Source organism: Alexandromys fortis, unplaced genomic scaffold, assembly GCF_014885135.2.
Source record: "Alexandromys fortis isolate MF-2015 unplaced genomic scaffold, M_Fortis_MF-2015_v1.1 scaffold_230, whole genome shotgun sequence".
Lineage (NCBI taxonomy): Eukaryota > Metazoa > Chordata > Mammalia > Rodentia > Cricetidae > Alexandromys > Alexandromys fortis.
In genome coordinates, this window is record NW_026068206.1 from 1698556 (window position 1) to 1714712 (window position 16157).

A 16157-nucleotide genomic window follows, 5' to 3' on the forward strand; every position below is an offset into this window, starting at 1 on the left:
GCTTCTTTATATAACATTACTTGTGAGTATAATAGGGTTGTTCTGGTACCTTTCTTATGAACTTGTTTTAAGTATTGACTTAGAAAATGCTATATAAGCTGCTTAAAATAGAAAACTCATAATATGTGTTATTATCTCATCATCATCAGTAACATCATCATTAAAGGAAAACAAAAATGACAAGCTTAAAGAATTTAAAATTATTTTGTCTATATGGAGCCAATATGGAAAAATAAGTTTAAAGTGTAAAAATGATCTTCCTTTGTTTATAGAAATGTTAGAAATAAAACAGAGAATAAGGATTGTCTAAATCGTGTTTACACACAACCTCATGTCATTTCCCACACGAGGAAACTAACTTCCTAGAAGAGACAAGAGTTACCCAATATTCCAAATTGTCCAGACCTATAACACGGTTCAAACCCAAGTAGCCCGACTCCAAGCCCAGACACCTTTCTATTGTACCATGATAACAAAACACCTCATCTGTGCCTTACTTAATTATCAGGAGTTAATTATCAGGCTGTGGTGCAAAAGCTGTGTGAATCAAAATATCACTGCCCATTGAATTTAATGATTTCAGTATAAAGGCTCTCTCTATATATGCGCATATACATATGTGTGTGATTTATACAAAATTAAGCACTTAGAAAGACTGCTAAAAAAGAAACCTTATTACTGTGGTGACCTTTAAATTATGACATGCTCTTCATTGATTCATTCACAAACAATTTCTCACTTCTTATGAAACAGGAAATGACTATTTGCAGGATCAATAAAGGGATAATTATAATCTAACAACATTTTATGCATGTGACTGTCATGATGAAACCATTTACTTTGTATAATTAATATGCTATTAAAATATCTCACTATTTTTTTTAAAAAAATAGAAGCATTATGTTCATATAGAATAACTTCTCTTTTTTTCCCCATGATCTTTTTACCAGATCCATTAGCACATGGTTGTATTTGGAATCATTTTTTGAAGTGAAGAATATGTACCTTTTTGCTGTACAGTCTGTAACCTTCTGCATTTACCTGAACAATTTTTAGCTTCTAGCAGGAAATGCAGGAACCTATTCAGAGGTGCCTGAAAATACTGAATCTGTGTTATTGAAGTTGACACAAAAGAAGGGCAAGATGAAAATGTAACAAGTTGAAGACAAAATGATAAAAAAAAGTGCAAAAGTGTCTAGAACAGTCTCCAGTTTGAGCAAGTGTTTTAAAAACACATGTTATACTTCCACTGTAGCTTGGCTTCTGATAAACTTTTCAGTGTTTATCTTGTATACCTGTGATGATTTTAATTATCCCTTTCTTAGAAAAACATTTTCTGTTTGTGGGAAAATATCCTGGAGGCACGTCAATCCATTGTAAATTATAGGGAGGTGTGAGGAGCTTTAGTAATGCTATCAACTTTGCAATCTAGAGATGGGGATGGAGCTTAGTGGTAAGCACTTGGGTAACATGTGAGGTCTCAGGTTGAATCCCCAGTACCTGTACACAATAATGAGGCAATGCATATTAACTAACTTGGGGAGAAAGATAAACAATGATATAGCATAGTCAAAAAGGGTAATCATTTTTGTCTAATCACTATGAATACCACACCGCTTCACTTCTGTGAATGATTTTGAAGCAACAGTGCTGAGTCCAGAATTAAAGCTGGTACCAGAACAGATTAAGAGGGATGGAGCCAACTTCAAAGAATCTAAAAGTAACACTCATGTTTTCAAAGGTAGTTTCCTCTATTAGTTTGATAATTTTTATCTGTTTTTGCCCAACAAGTTTTTTATCTTATTCACATAAGACATAAAATACCATTGTGGTATATATTTGAACGGTTGTCAAAGAAGAAAAAAATAAAAGCTAACGATACAAGACTGGGCTGCTATAAAAGTGCTCTAGAATTTATTTTATTGTTAGGTTACTTTAAAAAGTTGGCCAAGTAATTCAGCAAATGTGCCCTTTGGAAAGATAGACATCATCAAAGAAAGCTATATGCAGTGCTCTTATTTGTGACTAATAAAATTATTGTAAAAATATAAAGGACACACCATCCTTTAAATTGTAAGAGCTAATAATCCCAGTGACAGGAGACTTGCAAAGCACAATGCTCTGGAACAATTTCTGAATGTCTTGTTTCTCTCAACAGGAGCTCCATTCTCCAACTCTGAAAATCTCTACTTGCGCGCCAAGCACTCTACATATAACACAAAATGCCGAACAGGTAAACAAAGTAGTATGCTACATTAGATTTGTTTTTCTCCTTTTTGTGTAAGTCATGTTCATATGTGTGAACAATCTTTAGATCTTTATAGAACTACACATTCACAAAGGAAGAGAATATTCTCATATGAAAATAAGTCCTGCTCAGGAAAAGAATGTGCAGCAAGTGCCATGAATTACATTTTTACTTCCATTACTCTCTCTCATTTAAACTTTCAGTTTAAGCGTAGTTTAATTTTAGCTGAGAATCTTCTGGTGAGTGTGGCTATTTTAAGGGTTCTTGGTTTTAGTGCAAATAAAACATCTGCATTTTGGGTTGACTGAGGAACTGCCTTTGCAAGTGGTTATACTTAAAAATTTGTATTTAGAGGTAGACCCTTACAGGACAAGAAATTAGGCTCATTATGAGTGTATGATTTCAATAACAAGCAGACTGTAATTATCTTTCACCTTTATGACCTAATAATCCTAGTTATTGGATTAGGTTTTAATGTAAGTATTGTATATCTAAATGAGATCTGTAATAAAAAAGATTTATCTAACTGATACATGCAAAAAAGTCTAAGAAATAAAGCATATTAAAGTTGTAGTCACATGGGAGAGGAGCACACAATTTAGGGTGTAAACAAGAGAGAAGATGCTATTTTAAGTTTCTGGCCAACACATAGTGTTTTGCTGTTGTTAAGCTCCGATTCCTAGTTTGGTTGAATAGTTTGAGGTTTATTAACCACTTTCTTTTCCCTCATATGTTTATTGAGAATTTTGCATATAATGTGTTTTGATCAAATCTGTTTCCTATTCCTTCTGCACTGATTCATATCCTTCCCTCACAACACCTTTTTCTCCAGCCTCCATGTGCTTTTATTGATTTTTCAGAGTTCTCTTAGTGCTTCCTGCATAGGTATGGCTGTTGGAGCCTCCGTTAGAGAATGAGAGCTTCTCAGGGACACATCCCTGACAAAATCTTACTCCCCATCCCCTAGTAGCTATCAGTTTCCAGATGCTCCCTTAGGTAAGGGTGGGACTTCATGACCTCCCTCAACCGTGTTGGTATTTTGACTGGTTTGATCTTGGACAGGTCTTATACATGCAATCACAGTCACTGTGAATTCATGTATGCAATGATTTTAGATCCAGCAATAAGGTTTTGCTAGGGATGTTCTTGATTTCTGGCTCTTACAATCTTCCCAACTTCCCATGCTTTCGTTCATAATCTCTGAGCATTTTTTTATTTACTTGTATATGTATTTGATTACTTCACTATTAATTTACAGATCTTGTTCTCATTAATGTAAAACAAGCCTCTTATATTAATAATATTGAGCTTTTCTATAAAACATTTCCAGTTTTTCTTTATTCTAGTGTTTTTTTCTTTTTCTGTCTGTCTTTCTTTCTTCCCTTTTTATTGAACTTCTGAGACAAGTCTAGGTATGTACACCAGGCTAATCTGCAAAGCCAGATACCCTTGTTTCAGCCTCCTAAGTACTTTAATTACAGGCCTGCAGCAATACATACAGGGTTTCTGTCTCTTTTGTCTTTTTTAATATAATCTGTGGCTCTCTACTTTCAACACGATGAATATTTTAAGGGGTATGCTACAATGCCCAGATAAAGCCAAAATTTTAGTTGACTAACATTAAGCAGTATTTTGTTCTAATTCTGCAGGGATGAATACAGCAGAACAAAATACTTTATAAAAAAAATCTCACCATGCGTATTTTAAAATTTATAGAGAGGCACCTAGTCCCCAAGCTGCTGCTATTGCTTCTTGAGTTGCTATTGGTCATACTTGCATAGCACATTTTTTGTGGTCTCCACTGTACTTTGTGTGGCCACATCAGCTAGCTTTAACTAGAGAATAACCTTAATTTGAAAAGTGACTCCGCAACTGAACTGGCTTTCACTCTCCACAAAGAAGTACCAGAGGGCTATCTGACCATTGAGCAAGCACCATCAACCCTTCTCCAGAAAGCAAATCAGACAAGAGACCAGGTACTCTTAATTACAAAATGTTAGATCCAGATCTTTTCTCCTTGATCTATGAAACTTTTTAGATTTTCTCAAAACTGATATCAGTAGGTAGAATAAAAATACCCAAGTCATTGTAGAGGTTGCCCAAAGTCCTTACTCTAAAGCATTTAAATATCCATAAATGAAGCATAAATTAGTCACTCTTATTCCCTAACTTGCTGTGGGAGTCTCCGCAAACACTACAGCGAGCAAAATCTCTCGGTGAATGGAAAAGAAAGACTGATTAAACATGACTCAGTAGGCAGTGCTAGTTCAAACTTCCAAAGTTTGACACTGGGCAGTTTATTTTTAGACATATGTAAGTATAGCACAATTTGGAAAAATATTTTCTCATGATAATTAACCTAATCCCATGTACACAATAATGCTTAAGACATCACTGCATTGAAACTCTTGTAAAAATACAGGTGAAAGATAGGTTTATATATAGTAACTAAGGAAGCAGATTCAAGGTAAACAATGCTCATGATAAGGGCTCTGGGAGGAAAGTACTGTAGATTGACTGAGATAAACATAAATCTGGGGGAAGTGGTGTTGCCTGGCCATACAGATAGTACAGATGTCATTAGGCTACTAAGCACATCTGTTCTCAGCATTCTGGCCAAAAACAAAAGAAAACGAAATGAAAACAAGCTATGTACCTCCCTTTGAAATGACAACTAGGTGTGCTAAACATTTCTGGTCCCCCTAGTGCTTGTCTGTAAGCACAAGGACCTACGTGCTTCTTACAGCTTGTGACCCTGATGGCAGAAGTCTTTGCCTTTGGTGAGGGAAAAGAGTGGGGACCAGGACTGTAAGTAGGAATAATCATTTACATACCATATATTAGTTACTTTTCTGTTGCTATGATAAAACACTATGACCAAAAGTGATCAGGGAAGTGTCTTAATTAACGTTACCATTACTGTGATAAAGAATCATGACTAAAATTAATTGGGGAGAAAATGGTTTGTTTTTGCTTTCAAATTGCTATTCATCATTGAAGGAAGTCAGCACAGGAACTCAAACAGCTGGGGCTGTTCTTAGTGGTCATCCCATGGTACTGGCATCTCCAAAATGCTAGGGTCTTTTGCTGCACCTGGGCTGCACTTCACCAATACCCTCCCATAGGCTCTCTTCATGGTGCCAAGCCTCAAATTCTGGGTCTTAAACTGCCACTGAGGCTGCACCTTTACTAATGGCCTCTCACAATGCTAAAACTCAGGTGCTCTGGGTGACCTCCTCTTGCTTTGAAAACTAGTACCACCTGGGTGACTCTTAGGCATTACCAAGCTCAGCTGCCAACCTAGGCCACCTCTAGAACACAGCTTCTGTCTTCTCTCAGGAACCACTTCCTAGAAGACTTCATCTCAGTGATGCTGATCTCTTCTTAATCCCCACTGATTCTTCATCCAAGCTGACCAGCAACGATTGTCACAGCAAGAAAAGGGTTTTACTTTAGTAGTTCTGGTCTCTTGTTAGTCACAGCCAATTATTCAGCTCCAGCTGATAAACCACCACAGATCCTTCATACAAATGACCTGATAGAGGCTTTATTTCCCTATGTCATGTCACAAACCAGGGCTTCATCATCTGTACTGCTATCAACATTGATGTCTTCCAGAAGAGCTCACTGAGCTCTCAACGTTCAATGACTTTTCCAGCTCAAAGTTCCAAAGTCTCTCCACAATCCTCCCAAAACAGTATGATCTTGTCTGTCACAGCAGTACCCCACTATCCTGATACCAACTCCTGTCTTAGAGTTGGGATTGCTGTGATAAAACACCATGACCAAAAACAACTTGGGGAGGACTGGACTTATTTATCTATTCTTTCACATCACTGTTCATCACTGGAGGAAGTTAGCACAGGAACTCAGACAGGGCAGGATTGCGGAGTCAGGAATTAATGCAGAATCCATGGAAGAGGGTTGCTTACTGACTTGTTATCCATGGATTGCTTAGCCTGCTTTCTCATAGAACCGAGGACCGCTTGCCCAGGGGTCCTCATTTCAATAAACTGGGCCCTTCCATACCAATTAACAAAGTTGTCTATAGGCTTTCCTGCAGCCTGATTTTATGGTAGCATTTTCGTGATTAAGGCTTCCATCTCTCTAATGACTCTAGCTTGTGTCAAGTTGACTAACACTAGGAAGCACAAGAAGAAAGACTTTATTGGGCTTATAGTTCCAGAAGATGAGTCAGTCCATAATGGTAGGTGAACCATACCAAGAGGTGGTGGGAGCAGAAATCTGAGAGATCACATCTTAACCATAAACATGTAACAGAAAATATTCTGGAAGTAGAGTATGTCTACAAACCCACAAAGCCCATCCCCAATGAAGTACTTCCTCCAGAAAGATTCCTCCACCTAAAGATTCCATGTTCTACTCAAACAGTAGCACCAACTGGAACCAAATGTTCAGCTACCTGACTCCATAAGGGAAACTTATTCAAACCACCACTCCCCCAAGATGGGATCCAGAATCAGAACAACAGACTTTTGAAAGCAAAAAACAGCCAAATTATGATCCCAGAGACAGTAAGTGTGGCTGCAAGTTTCTGGTCTTTCCGTAATATCACCAACTGTAAGGATAATCCAAAATACACCAAGTCTGGTGGCAATGCAGTCATTGAAACGAAATCTAGAACAATGGTGATCCAAATGGTCCATAAATAGGAACTAATTTCAAAGGAGCAGGAGCCCAAGTGTGTTAGACTTTGGAAGCTTCTAACCTTTTGGAAAGGGACACAGATGTGAGTCATGCATGTGCTTGAAAAAAGTTAAATTCTTAGCAAAGTAAGTACACAAGGTGGTCAATGTGCTCCCAGTTGCTCCAGCTCCTTTCCATGTAGGTAACCTGCAGCATGAATCTATTAGCGCCTTTGACAATATAAATCCTGAAAACTTCCTCTGAAGTATGCTATGGCAGAGATGGGGCAAAAAAAAAAAAAAAAAAAAAAAAGAAGACAATGGAGATATTCAGCTCCATGGTCCAAGATTGCATCTGCTTTATGCTGTTCATAGAGCACATCAGAGCCACTGCCTAGTGCTGCTTCTGTGGTGACAAATCACGCTGGCAGCAAGAAATAGATGGAAATTCCCGGTCTTCCCAGCATCGAGTTCTCCATTGAACCCTCCTACACAGTTCTGATGTGGATTATCTACAATGTTAACTGAAGCATGTACAAGCAGGCCCAGCTTCCAACAATAGACAGAAACATATAGAATTATTTAGGTAATGAGTAAAACAAACAGTTCCAAGAGGCCAGCAAGTAATAAAGAGACTGAGAAGAGAAGGGGAGGTACCCTTTCTGATTTTTGGATGCAAACACACTGTGCTATTCTACTGATTGGCTCTGCTTATTTTTATATGCATGAGTATTTTTATTGAGTACATTAAGGATATGTACCAGGCTATAGGGTGTGTCATATTGCGCTATCCTTGTGATGTATGGTGATTGTCCATAGCCTTGAAAATATTACTAGTAGCCAGATGGGCAGGCGGATTGGGCCAACAGAAAAACAAATAATAAAAATCAGAGAGCCTGGAAGCCATACTGCATTTGATTCATACTCAGAACCCATGTCTTCCAGCAAAAAAAAAAGAAGTTGACATCATGTAATTTTTTTGTTTGTTTGTTTGGTTTTGTTTTTCGAGACAGGGTTTCTCTGTGGCTTTGGAGCCTGTCCTGGAACTTGCTCTGTAGACCAGGCTGGTCTCGAACTCACAGAGATCCTCCTGCCTCTGCCTCCCGAGTGCTGGGATTAAAGGCGTGCACCGCCACCGCCTGGCGACATCATGTAAATTATGAGTAATTTTTCTGTACAACTTATTTAATATGAATTGAATTTAAGCTTAACTTTTTATCTAAACATGTCATTGCAACACAGTTCTCTCTGAGAAAGGTTAGAAAGAAAGCAAATTAGTAAAATGTAGGAAAAGGGAATTTTGCAATGAATTTCTTAAAAATAAATACCCCAGTGGAGACACCTACTTTAAACCAGTTGTTATTTAGATTCAAGTCACTTTGCTAATTTTAAATTTTTCAAATTCTCTTGCCTCAGACTAGGTAGGAGGAAGTGAGATGAGTGAGAATATTTAGGGCAATTTTGAGGTCCTTATTTTAAATAGACTTTAAAATAGAACAGGAAACATAATGCTACAATTCTAGTCAATGACTATGAACAGTATTATTTCTTTATTATTATTATTTTTATTGAACTCTACATTTTTCTCTGCTCCCATTCTTCGTCTCCCCTCCCTTCCACCCTCTCCCAATGTCCCCATGCTCCCAATTTACTCAGATCTTCTCTCTTGCAACTTCCCATGTAGATTAGATCTATGTATGTCTCTCTTAGGGTCCTCATTGTTGTCTAGGTTCTCTGGGATTGTGATTTGTGGGCTGGTGTTCTTTGCTTTATGTTTAAAAACCACTTATGAGTGAGTACATGAGATAATTGTCTTTCTGGGTCTGGGTTACCTCACTCAAAATGATGTTTTCTAGCTCCATCCATTTGCCTGAAAAATTTAAGATGTCATTTTTTCCTGTTGTGTAGTACTCCGTGTAAAATGTACCACATTTTCCTTATACATTCTTTGAACAAAGGACATTTAGGTTGTTTTCAGTTTCTGGTTATGACAAACAATGCTGCTATGAACATAGTTGAGCACATGTCCTTGTAGCACAATTGAGCATCCTTTGGGTATATATCCAAAAGTGGTATTGCTGGGTCTTGATGAAGGTTGTTTCCTAATTTTCTGAGAAACTGCCGATTCTGTTTGTGTCTTAGATGGTGCAGAAGACTGTAGAAAACTTAGACATAAAAACAAGGAGCAGAATTTTTCCAAAATGGGAAGAGAAGCAAAATAAAAGGGAAAATAGTGTACCCTATTTAATATATTCTATCACCATTCATGCAATTTCACTCTACTCCAATATATCTCCAGTATGTAAATATAAAAATAAATTAGGAACTGGAGTCTTGGAAATATTCACTTTCAATATTTTATGAAAGAATAGTACCTCTATTATTTTTGTAAAGTATTTATTGTCATTAGGTATTGAGTCTTAAGAGGTAGGGTAGAATATAAGGATAAATAACTATTAGTTTTCATAGAAATTTTTACCTTGCCAAACTCTAGCTGAGAAGAATATATAAAAACCACAATAAAATATGAAAAAGTATGGTAAAAATAGAAATTAGTATAATCAACTACTTACAACAGCACTGAGCAAATGCTGCTTTGTAAAAGTATTTCCAACACTAATGTTAAATAAATCATAAAGTCACATAACATTGTTAATGAAAATGACTATATAATGTTCACCATGAAAATTGTTCCTTATTATTAATGGCTCCCGGTTACCAAATAATGATACTTATATGTATTTGTCTGGATTTCATTTTTCTTTACAGGAACTTCATTCTCCAACAGTCAAAGTTACTACGTATCCACAAACTACCATTAGGAGATACATAGTACAAAACCCTGAACAGGTAAGGTATCATGTGATCACTTTTTCCAGTGGGTGAGTCAGTTTCTAGATCCTTAAATGCGGATTGATGGCCTATCTTCCAGTTAGAAAGTGTACTTCTAATCATTAATATAAAACTCCATTTTTAATTTCAGGGAGCCATGCACCGTTCTGTTCTGATATAACAATGCAAAAGTTCCAAGCAGCTTGGCTGTTATAATACTTTCCTTTCTATAGCCCCACCCTGGCTGTGCAAGGGACTTTTGTGCACTTTGAACCAGAGAGAAAGGGAACAAAGGTCTTCACAGGCTGCCCATAAAATCTACCAACCACAACACTGGGAGCTGGAAGGTTTAGTGTATTTGCATTTGACTTTCACCTGTGGAGTAGGAAGAACATTAAAAGTCAAAAGCTCAAAATATGTTTTCATGTGCTTGTAGCCTCTGATGTATGAATTATGTACTTAGTAATGAGCTATTTAGAAATTTACATTATTATATTTTTAACTAAGATATATAATCATATGTTTTACAAAGTACATAGTTTCCTCTGTCTAATTTGAGAAGAAAATTAAGACAGCCTTTTTCCATGATAATAAACCTTCCTTGAGTGCACACACACACACACACACACACACACACACACACACATACATGCACACGTGCATCTTCTAGTGGCAACAGAACATTTTGGCCTCTTAAGGCTTCAATCTCACTATAGGAAACACTGGGGTATGAATAGAGACAAGACATTTTTCCCTTTACTCTTCATTTCTCCATTAGAATGAGAAGCAATCTTTCCTAATCTAGATGGTGTAGAGGATGTACTTCTGCTACTATCTATTCCACCTCTTTTTTTAAATTTACTTATTAAAATCATGTTCTTGAGTCTCCTTAATTAAGGAATCTGCTAGTTGTGCATGTGTGTTTGTGTGAATTTGCGAACACACAGGATCTGAATAAGGTGATGATTACTTTGGATATTTGCTTGAGTTTTCATAAATTTGTGTAAACATAGAAGAAGGACGTGATTATAGTTAACACGGTTGCCTGCTCCTTCCTCTGCATAATAAAATAGTTAAGCAACAAGTCTGGAAACAGGGGCAAGGTGGCTGGACTAGGGGCAGTAAGGAGACCCTTAGTGGAAAGAGTATGTTTCCCTAACCTTCGTCCCTCTACTGCTCACTTCCCAATCCTGCGATTGGAGTAGAGTGCATACAAGGTGACTATACCCTAATATATTGGCTTCTTACAAAGACAGAATTTCTAGTATGTTCTGTACTTACACACATATAATCTGCTTTTTTAGCCAAATGTTTCATGTTCTTATACTTATGTAGGTATTTATTCTTGTATATAGTAATATGATGTATATGTATGTTTATGTTTACCTATGTATGTAAGTACATTGGAGATCAGAAGTTAGCATCATGTGTCCTCTTCAATCACAGTGTACCTTTCTGTTCTTGCTGAACCTGGAACTCATAGGTAAGGCTAGCCTGCCTGGTCAGTAAGCTCCAGGTATCTACTTGTTTTTCCCTCCCAAAAGCTAAGCTGATAGATATGATACCATGAACAGACTTTTCTGAATGCCAAGTATCCAAACTCTGGTTTTCATGCTTACACAACAAGCACTTTACCAATCAAGTCATCTCCCCATTCTGAAGTGCATATTCTTTAAAATGTATTTTTCTTATTCTTGAGGAATAAGTTCTTAAGTGCTACAGGAACACTGAGTTACAAAGTGATGAAGTTGGAAATGGACTTGAATAATGCATAAGAAAAATAACAGTGAAGGACAACTCATAATAGACCTTAAATTATTATCCAATGAATTATGTAATTACATATTTACTTTTACACCATGTTGTTTAAAAAGCAGCAAAATTTGACATGTGTGTATAAGTAAGGGCATATTAAGAACACTGGGCTTGTTCCTCTAAGAACTCATTATCTCAGGCCATGCTGAACTGCAAACATTTCCTCAGGAAAATCTAACAGAACAGTGGAGAAAATTGGTCCTTTTAAAGATTTGAACTCTGCCTTTTATTGAGCAATAAAACAAAATTCAAGCCACTTTCTTTGTAAACAAAAATAACGCGAATTGGTTTTGCAAAATAGCTTTAACACTCTGTTCGTGTGTGTGTGTGTGTGTGTGTGTGTGTGTGTGTGTGTGTGTATCCCTATTTTCTTTTTTAGGTATATTTCTTTTGTATTTTTCACTTTTAAATCTCTCCAGGAGAAGATTTAGTTTAATTTCAATATTTATAATAAATTGAGGCTCTTAAATGGTAACCTCATCCTCTTTCACCTCCTAGTTTTTCCAAGCTTTATTCCTTGTTTTTGGAATTAAAATAATCCCAAACAACTTGTCTAGTTATGATTCCTTCTGTCTCTTTTCAGACCTTTTATTGGTGGTTGCTTCTGATTTTCCTTATCCTCAATTTGTCATTATAATCATAGGATTTATATATATTGACTTATATTTTATCTAAAAATGAAGAAAGCTCATTCGTTTCATTAGTGGGTGAAATCTAATGATATTTATCAGTTTTTCGAAGTTTCTCATTGTGATGATCCTGATATGGAAAAGATACATTATAGCAGTGGTCGTCAACCTTCCTAATGCTGTGACCTTTAACACAGTTCTGTACTGCTGTGTGTGTCTGCATGTGGGTGGACCCACATGGACATGAAAGAGAAGGAATCTCAGTTCCTAAGACCACCAGAAATATGTGTTTTTCTGATAATACGAGGTGTCCCTGTAGCAGTCATGACCCACAGGTTGAGAACTACTGTTCTATAGCCTTCAACTAGGAATAAGGAAATAAGGCATTAAAAAAAAAGTGCTTACATTTTCTTTTAGTGTAGGAAGTAAGGCATGTCCACAAATGGCTGTGTAAAATCCTTTGGAAAACGCATGGTGTGAGTGATAGATACCAGTAGAGAAATGCAAATCATCTTAGTTACTTTTCTGTTGACATGACAAATTACCATGCGGATCTAAACAACCTATAAAATAATGCCTCTGGAGCAGGAGAGACATCATTGGGGTGAGTGAGTTTCTGACATTGGCAGCAGCCCGGGACAGGGAACTCAGACATTCCTCATCCCTCCTACACTTCCTGGTCATCCTCAGGGGCTATTCTGCCCAATACCTCCTCTCTCTTCCTATCCCACCCAGCTTGCATCCAGAACCCTCCCCCTCTCCGTCTGACTCCCTCCCCTCTTTGACCACATAACATCTCCCAGCTCAGCCTGTTCAGGCTCAGGGACAGAATCCAAATCAGGAGGGCAAACAAGAGGGTGGTAGCTCCTTTGTCCCAATAGCCTGCCTGCAGCAAGCAAGATAGGCCCTTTGTTTACGAGCCACCCAAGCAGCAAGGAGATCCTATCCTGGCACCAGGAGAGACATCGGGCTTGCATCCACAACCCACCCAGAGCAGTGCTGAGGAGTTCCATCTGGACGGTCGTCCATATTTAGGTGCTGAGGAGTTCCAGCTCGACAGGACGGTCCCTGCTTCTACACTGAAGAGATACACCCAGAGACTCATTCAAAGCAAAGACTGGACCAAGACACCAGGCCTCTCCTGGCTCCATTTGAAGGAGGAGATGGGAAAGCACCAATGCAAGACTCCCTCCAACAACCTGAAAGGCAACATGACTTCACCAGAATCCAGGAATCCCGAAATAAGAAGAATTGTACATCCTACTCCAGAAGAATTAGAAGAAATCGACTCAAAAGTGAATTATATGAAAATAATAGAAGACCTTAAACAGGAGGTGAAAACAGCCATAAACAATTAGAGATTACAAACAAAAAGGTAGAGGAAATGAATAAATCGCTTAAAGATACCCAAGAAAACCAAGAGAAACAAGAAAAAGCAATCAAACAGGTAAGGAAGCGGTTCAAGACTTGAAGAATGAAATGGAAATAATGAAGAAAACACAAACCGAGGAAAGGATGGAGATGGAAAATCTGGGTAAACGAACAGGAACTACAGAGACAAGTACTACCAACAGAATACAAGAGATAGAAGAAAGAATATCAGATACTGAAGATACCATAGAGAAAATAAACACACTGATCAAAGAAAACAGCAAAACCAACAAATTCTCATCACAAAACATTCAGGAAATATGGGACACAATAAAAAGACCAAACCTAAGAATAATTGGAGTAGAAGAAGGAGAAGAGGTGCAACTCAACGGCCCAGAAAATATATTTAATAAAATTATAGAAGAAAACTTTCCCAACCTAAAGAAAGATGTACCTATGAAGGTTCAAGAAGCATACAGAACACCGAATAGGCTGGATCAAAAAAAAAAAAAAACCCCTCGCCATATAATAATCAAAACACAAAACATACAGAATAAAGAAAGAATATTAAGAGCCGCAAAGGAAAAAGGCCAAGTTACTTACAAAGGTAAACCTATCAGACTTACACCTGACTTCTCTATGGAAACCATGAAAGCCAGAAGGTCCTGGATAGATGTACTGCAAAAACTAAGAGACCATGGATGCAAGCCCAGACTACTATACCCAGCCAAGCTTTCATTCACCATAAATGGAGAAAACAAAATTTTCCAGGATAAAAACAAATTTAAACAATACGTAGCCACAAACCCAGCCTTACAGAAAGTAATAGAAGGAAAATCTCTAACCAAGGAGTCCAACAATGACCACAATAACTCAGACATCTAGAGACCCGTCACCAGCGCAACTCAAAGAAGGGACGCACACGAACTCTACTACTAAAGAAGTGACCGGAGTTAACATCCCCTGGTCATTAATATCACTTAATGTCAATGGGCTCAACTCACCTATAAAAAGGCACAGGCTAAGAGATTGGATACGAAATCAGGATCCAACATTCTGCTGTTTACAAGAAACACACCTCAAACACAGAGACAGGCACCTACTCAGAGTAAAGGGCTGGGAAAAGGCTTATCAAGCAAATGGACCTAAGAAACAAGCAGGTGTGGCCATACTAATTTCTAACAAACTTGACTTCAAACTTAAATCAATCAGAAGAGATGGAGAGGGACATTTTATACTCATAACAGGATCAATTCATCAAGAGGAAGTCTCAATCCTGAATATCTACGCCCCTAATATAAAAGCACCCACATACGTAAAAGAAACATTACTAAAACTCAAGGCAGCCATCAAACCGCACACACTAATAGTGGGAGACTTCAACACTCCTCTCTCACCAATGGACAGGTCAATCAGACAGAAACCTAACAGAGAACTAAGAGAATTAATGGAGGTAATGAATCAATTGGACTTGACAGACATCTATAGAATATTCCACCCAAATCGGAAAGAATATACCTTCTTCTCTGCAGCTCATGGAACCTTCTCGAAAATTGACCACATACTCGGTAACAAAGCAGATTTCCACAGTTACAAAAAAAAAAAATTAGTAACCACCTGTGTCTTATCAGATCACCATGGATTAAAGTAAGATTTCAACAACAATGCTGCCCCCAGAAAGCCTAAAAACTCATGGAAACTGAACAGTCAACTACTGAACCATACTGGATTAAGGAAGAAATAAAGAAAGAAATTAAAGTCTTCCTTGAATTCAATGAAAATAAAGAAACAACATACTCAACCTTATGGGACAATATGAAAGCAGTCCTATGAAAGTTCATAGCACTAAGTGCCCACTTAAAGAAAACAGAGAAAGCACACATTGGAGTCTTAACAACCCATCTGAAAGCTCTAGAAAAAAAAAGAAGCAGACTTACCTAGGAGGAGTAGAAGACTGGAAATAATCAAACTGAGGGCTGAAATCAACAAAATAGAAACACAGAAAACAATCCAAGGAATCAATGAAACAAAAGGCTGGTTCCTGGAGAAAACCAACAAGATTGCTAAACCCCTATCCAAACTAATCAAATGGCAGAAAGAGAATATGCAAATTAATAAGATCAGAAATGAAAAGGGGGACATGACCACAGACACAGAGGAAATCCAGAGAATCATTAGATCTTACTACAAAAGCCTGTATGCCACAAAACTGGAAAATGTAAAAGAAATGGACACTTTTTTAGATAAATACCATATACGAAAGTTGAACCAGGACCAGGTGGACAATCTAAATAGACCTGTCAGTCGCGAAGAATTAGAAGATGTTATAAAAAAAACCTCCCTACCAAAAAGAGCCCAGGACCATATGGTTTCAATGCGGAATTCTACCAGAACTTCCAAGAAGACCTAATACCTATACTCCTTAAGGTATTTCACAATATAGAAACAGAAGAGTCATTACCAAATTCTTTTTATGAAACTACAGTTACTCTGATACCAAAACCATACAAATACTCTACCAGGAAAGAGAATTATAGGCCATCTCACTCATGAACATCGACACAAAAATCCTCAACAAAATACTGGCAAACCGAATCCAAGAACACATTAGAAAAA

General features: G+C 37.4%; 1 protein-coding gene across 2 annotated transcripts in view; it reads left to right on the plus strand.

Moving 5' to 3' along the window:
* The window catches only part of Pof1b (POF1B actin binding protein), an 89372-nt gene that overhangs the window by 12538 nt on the left and 60677 nt on the right, over window positions 1-16157 (plus strand). For both annotated transcript variants that reach the window (XM_050130223.1, XM_050130222.1), the window contains exons 3-4: window positions 2159-2233; window positions 9664-9744. In XM_050130223.1, coding sequence (XP_049986180.1) covers window positions 2159-2233; window positions 9664-9744 — 156 coding nt within the window. The remainder of the gene's footprint in view (window positions 1-2158; window positions 2234-9663; window positions 9745-16157) is intronic.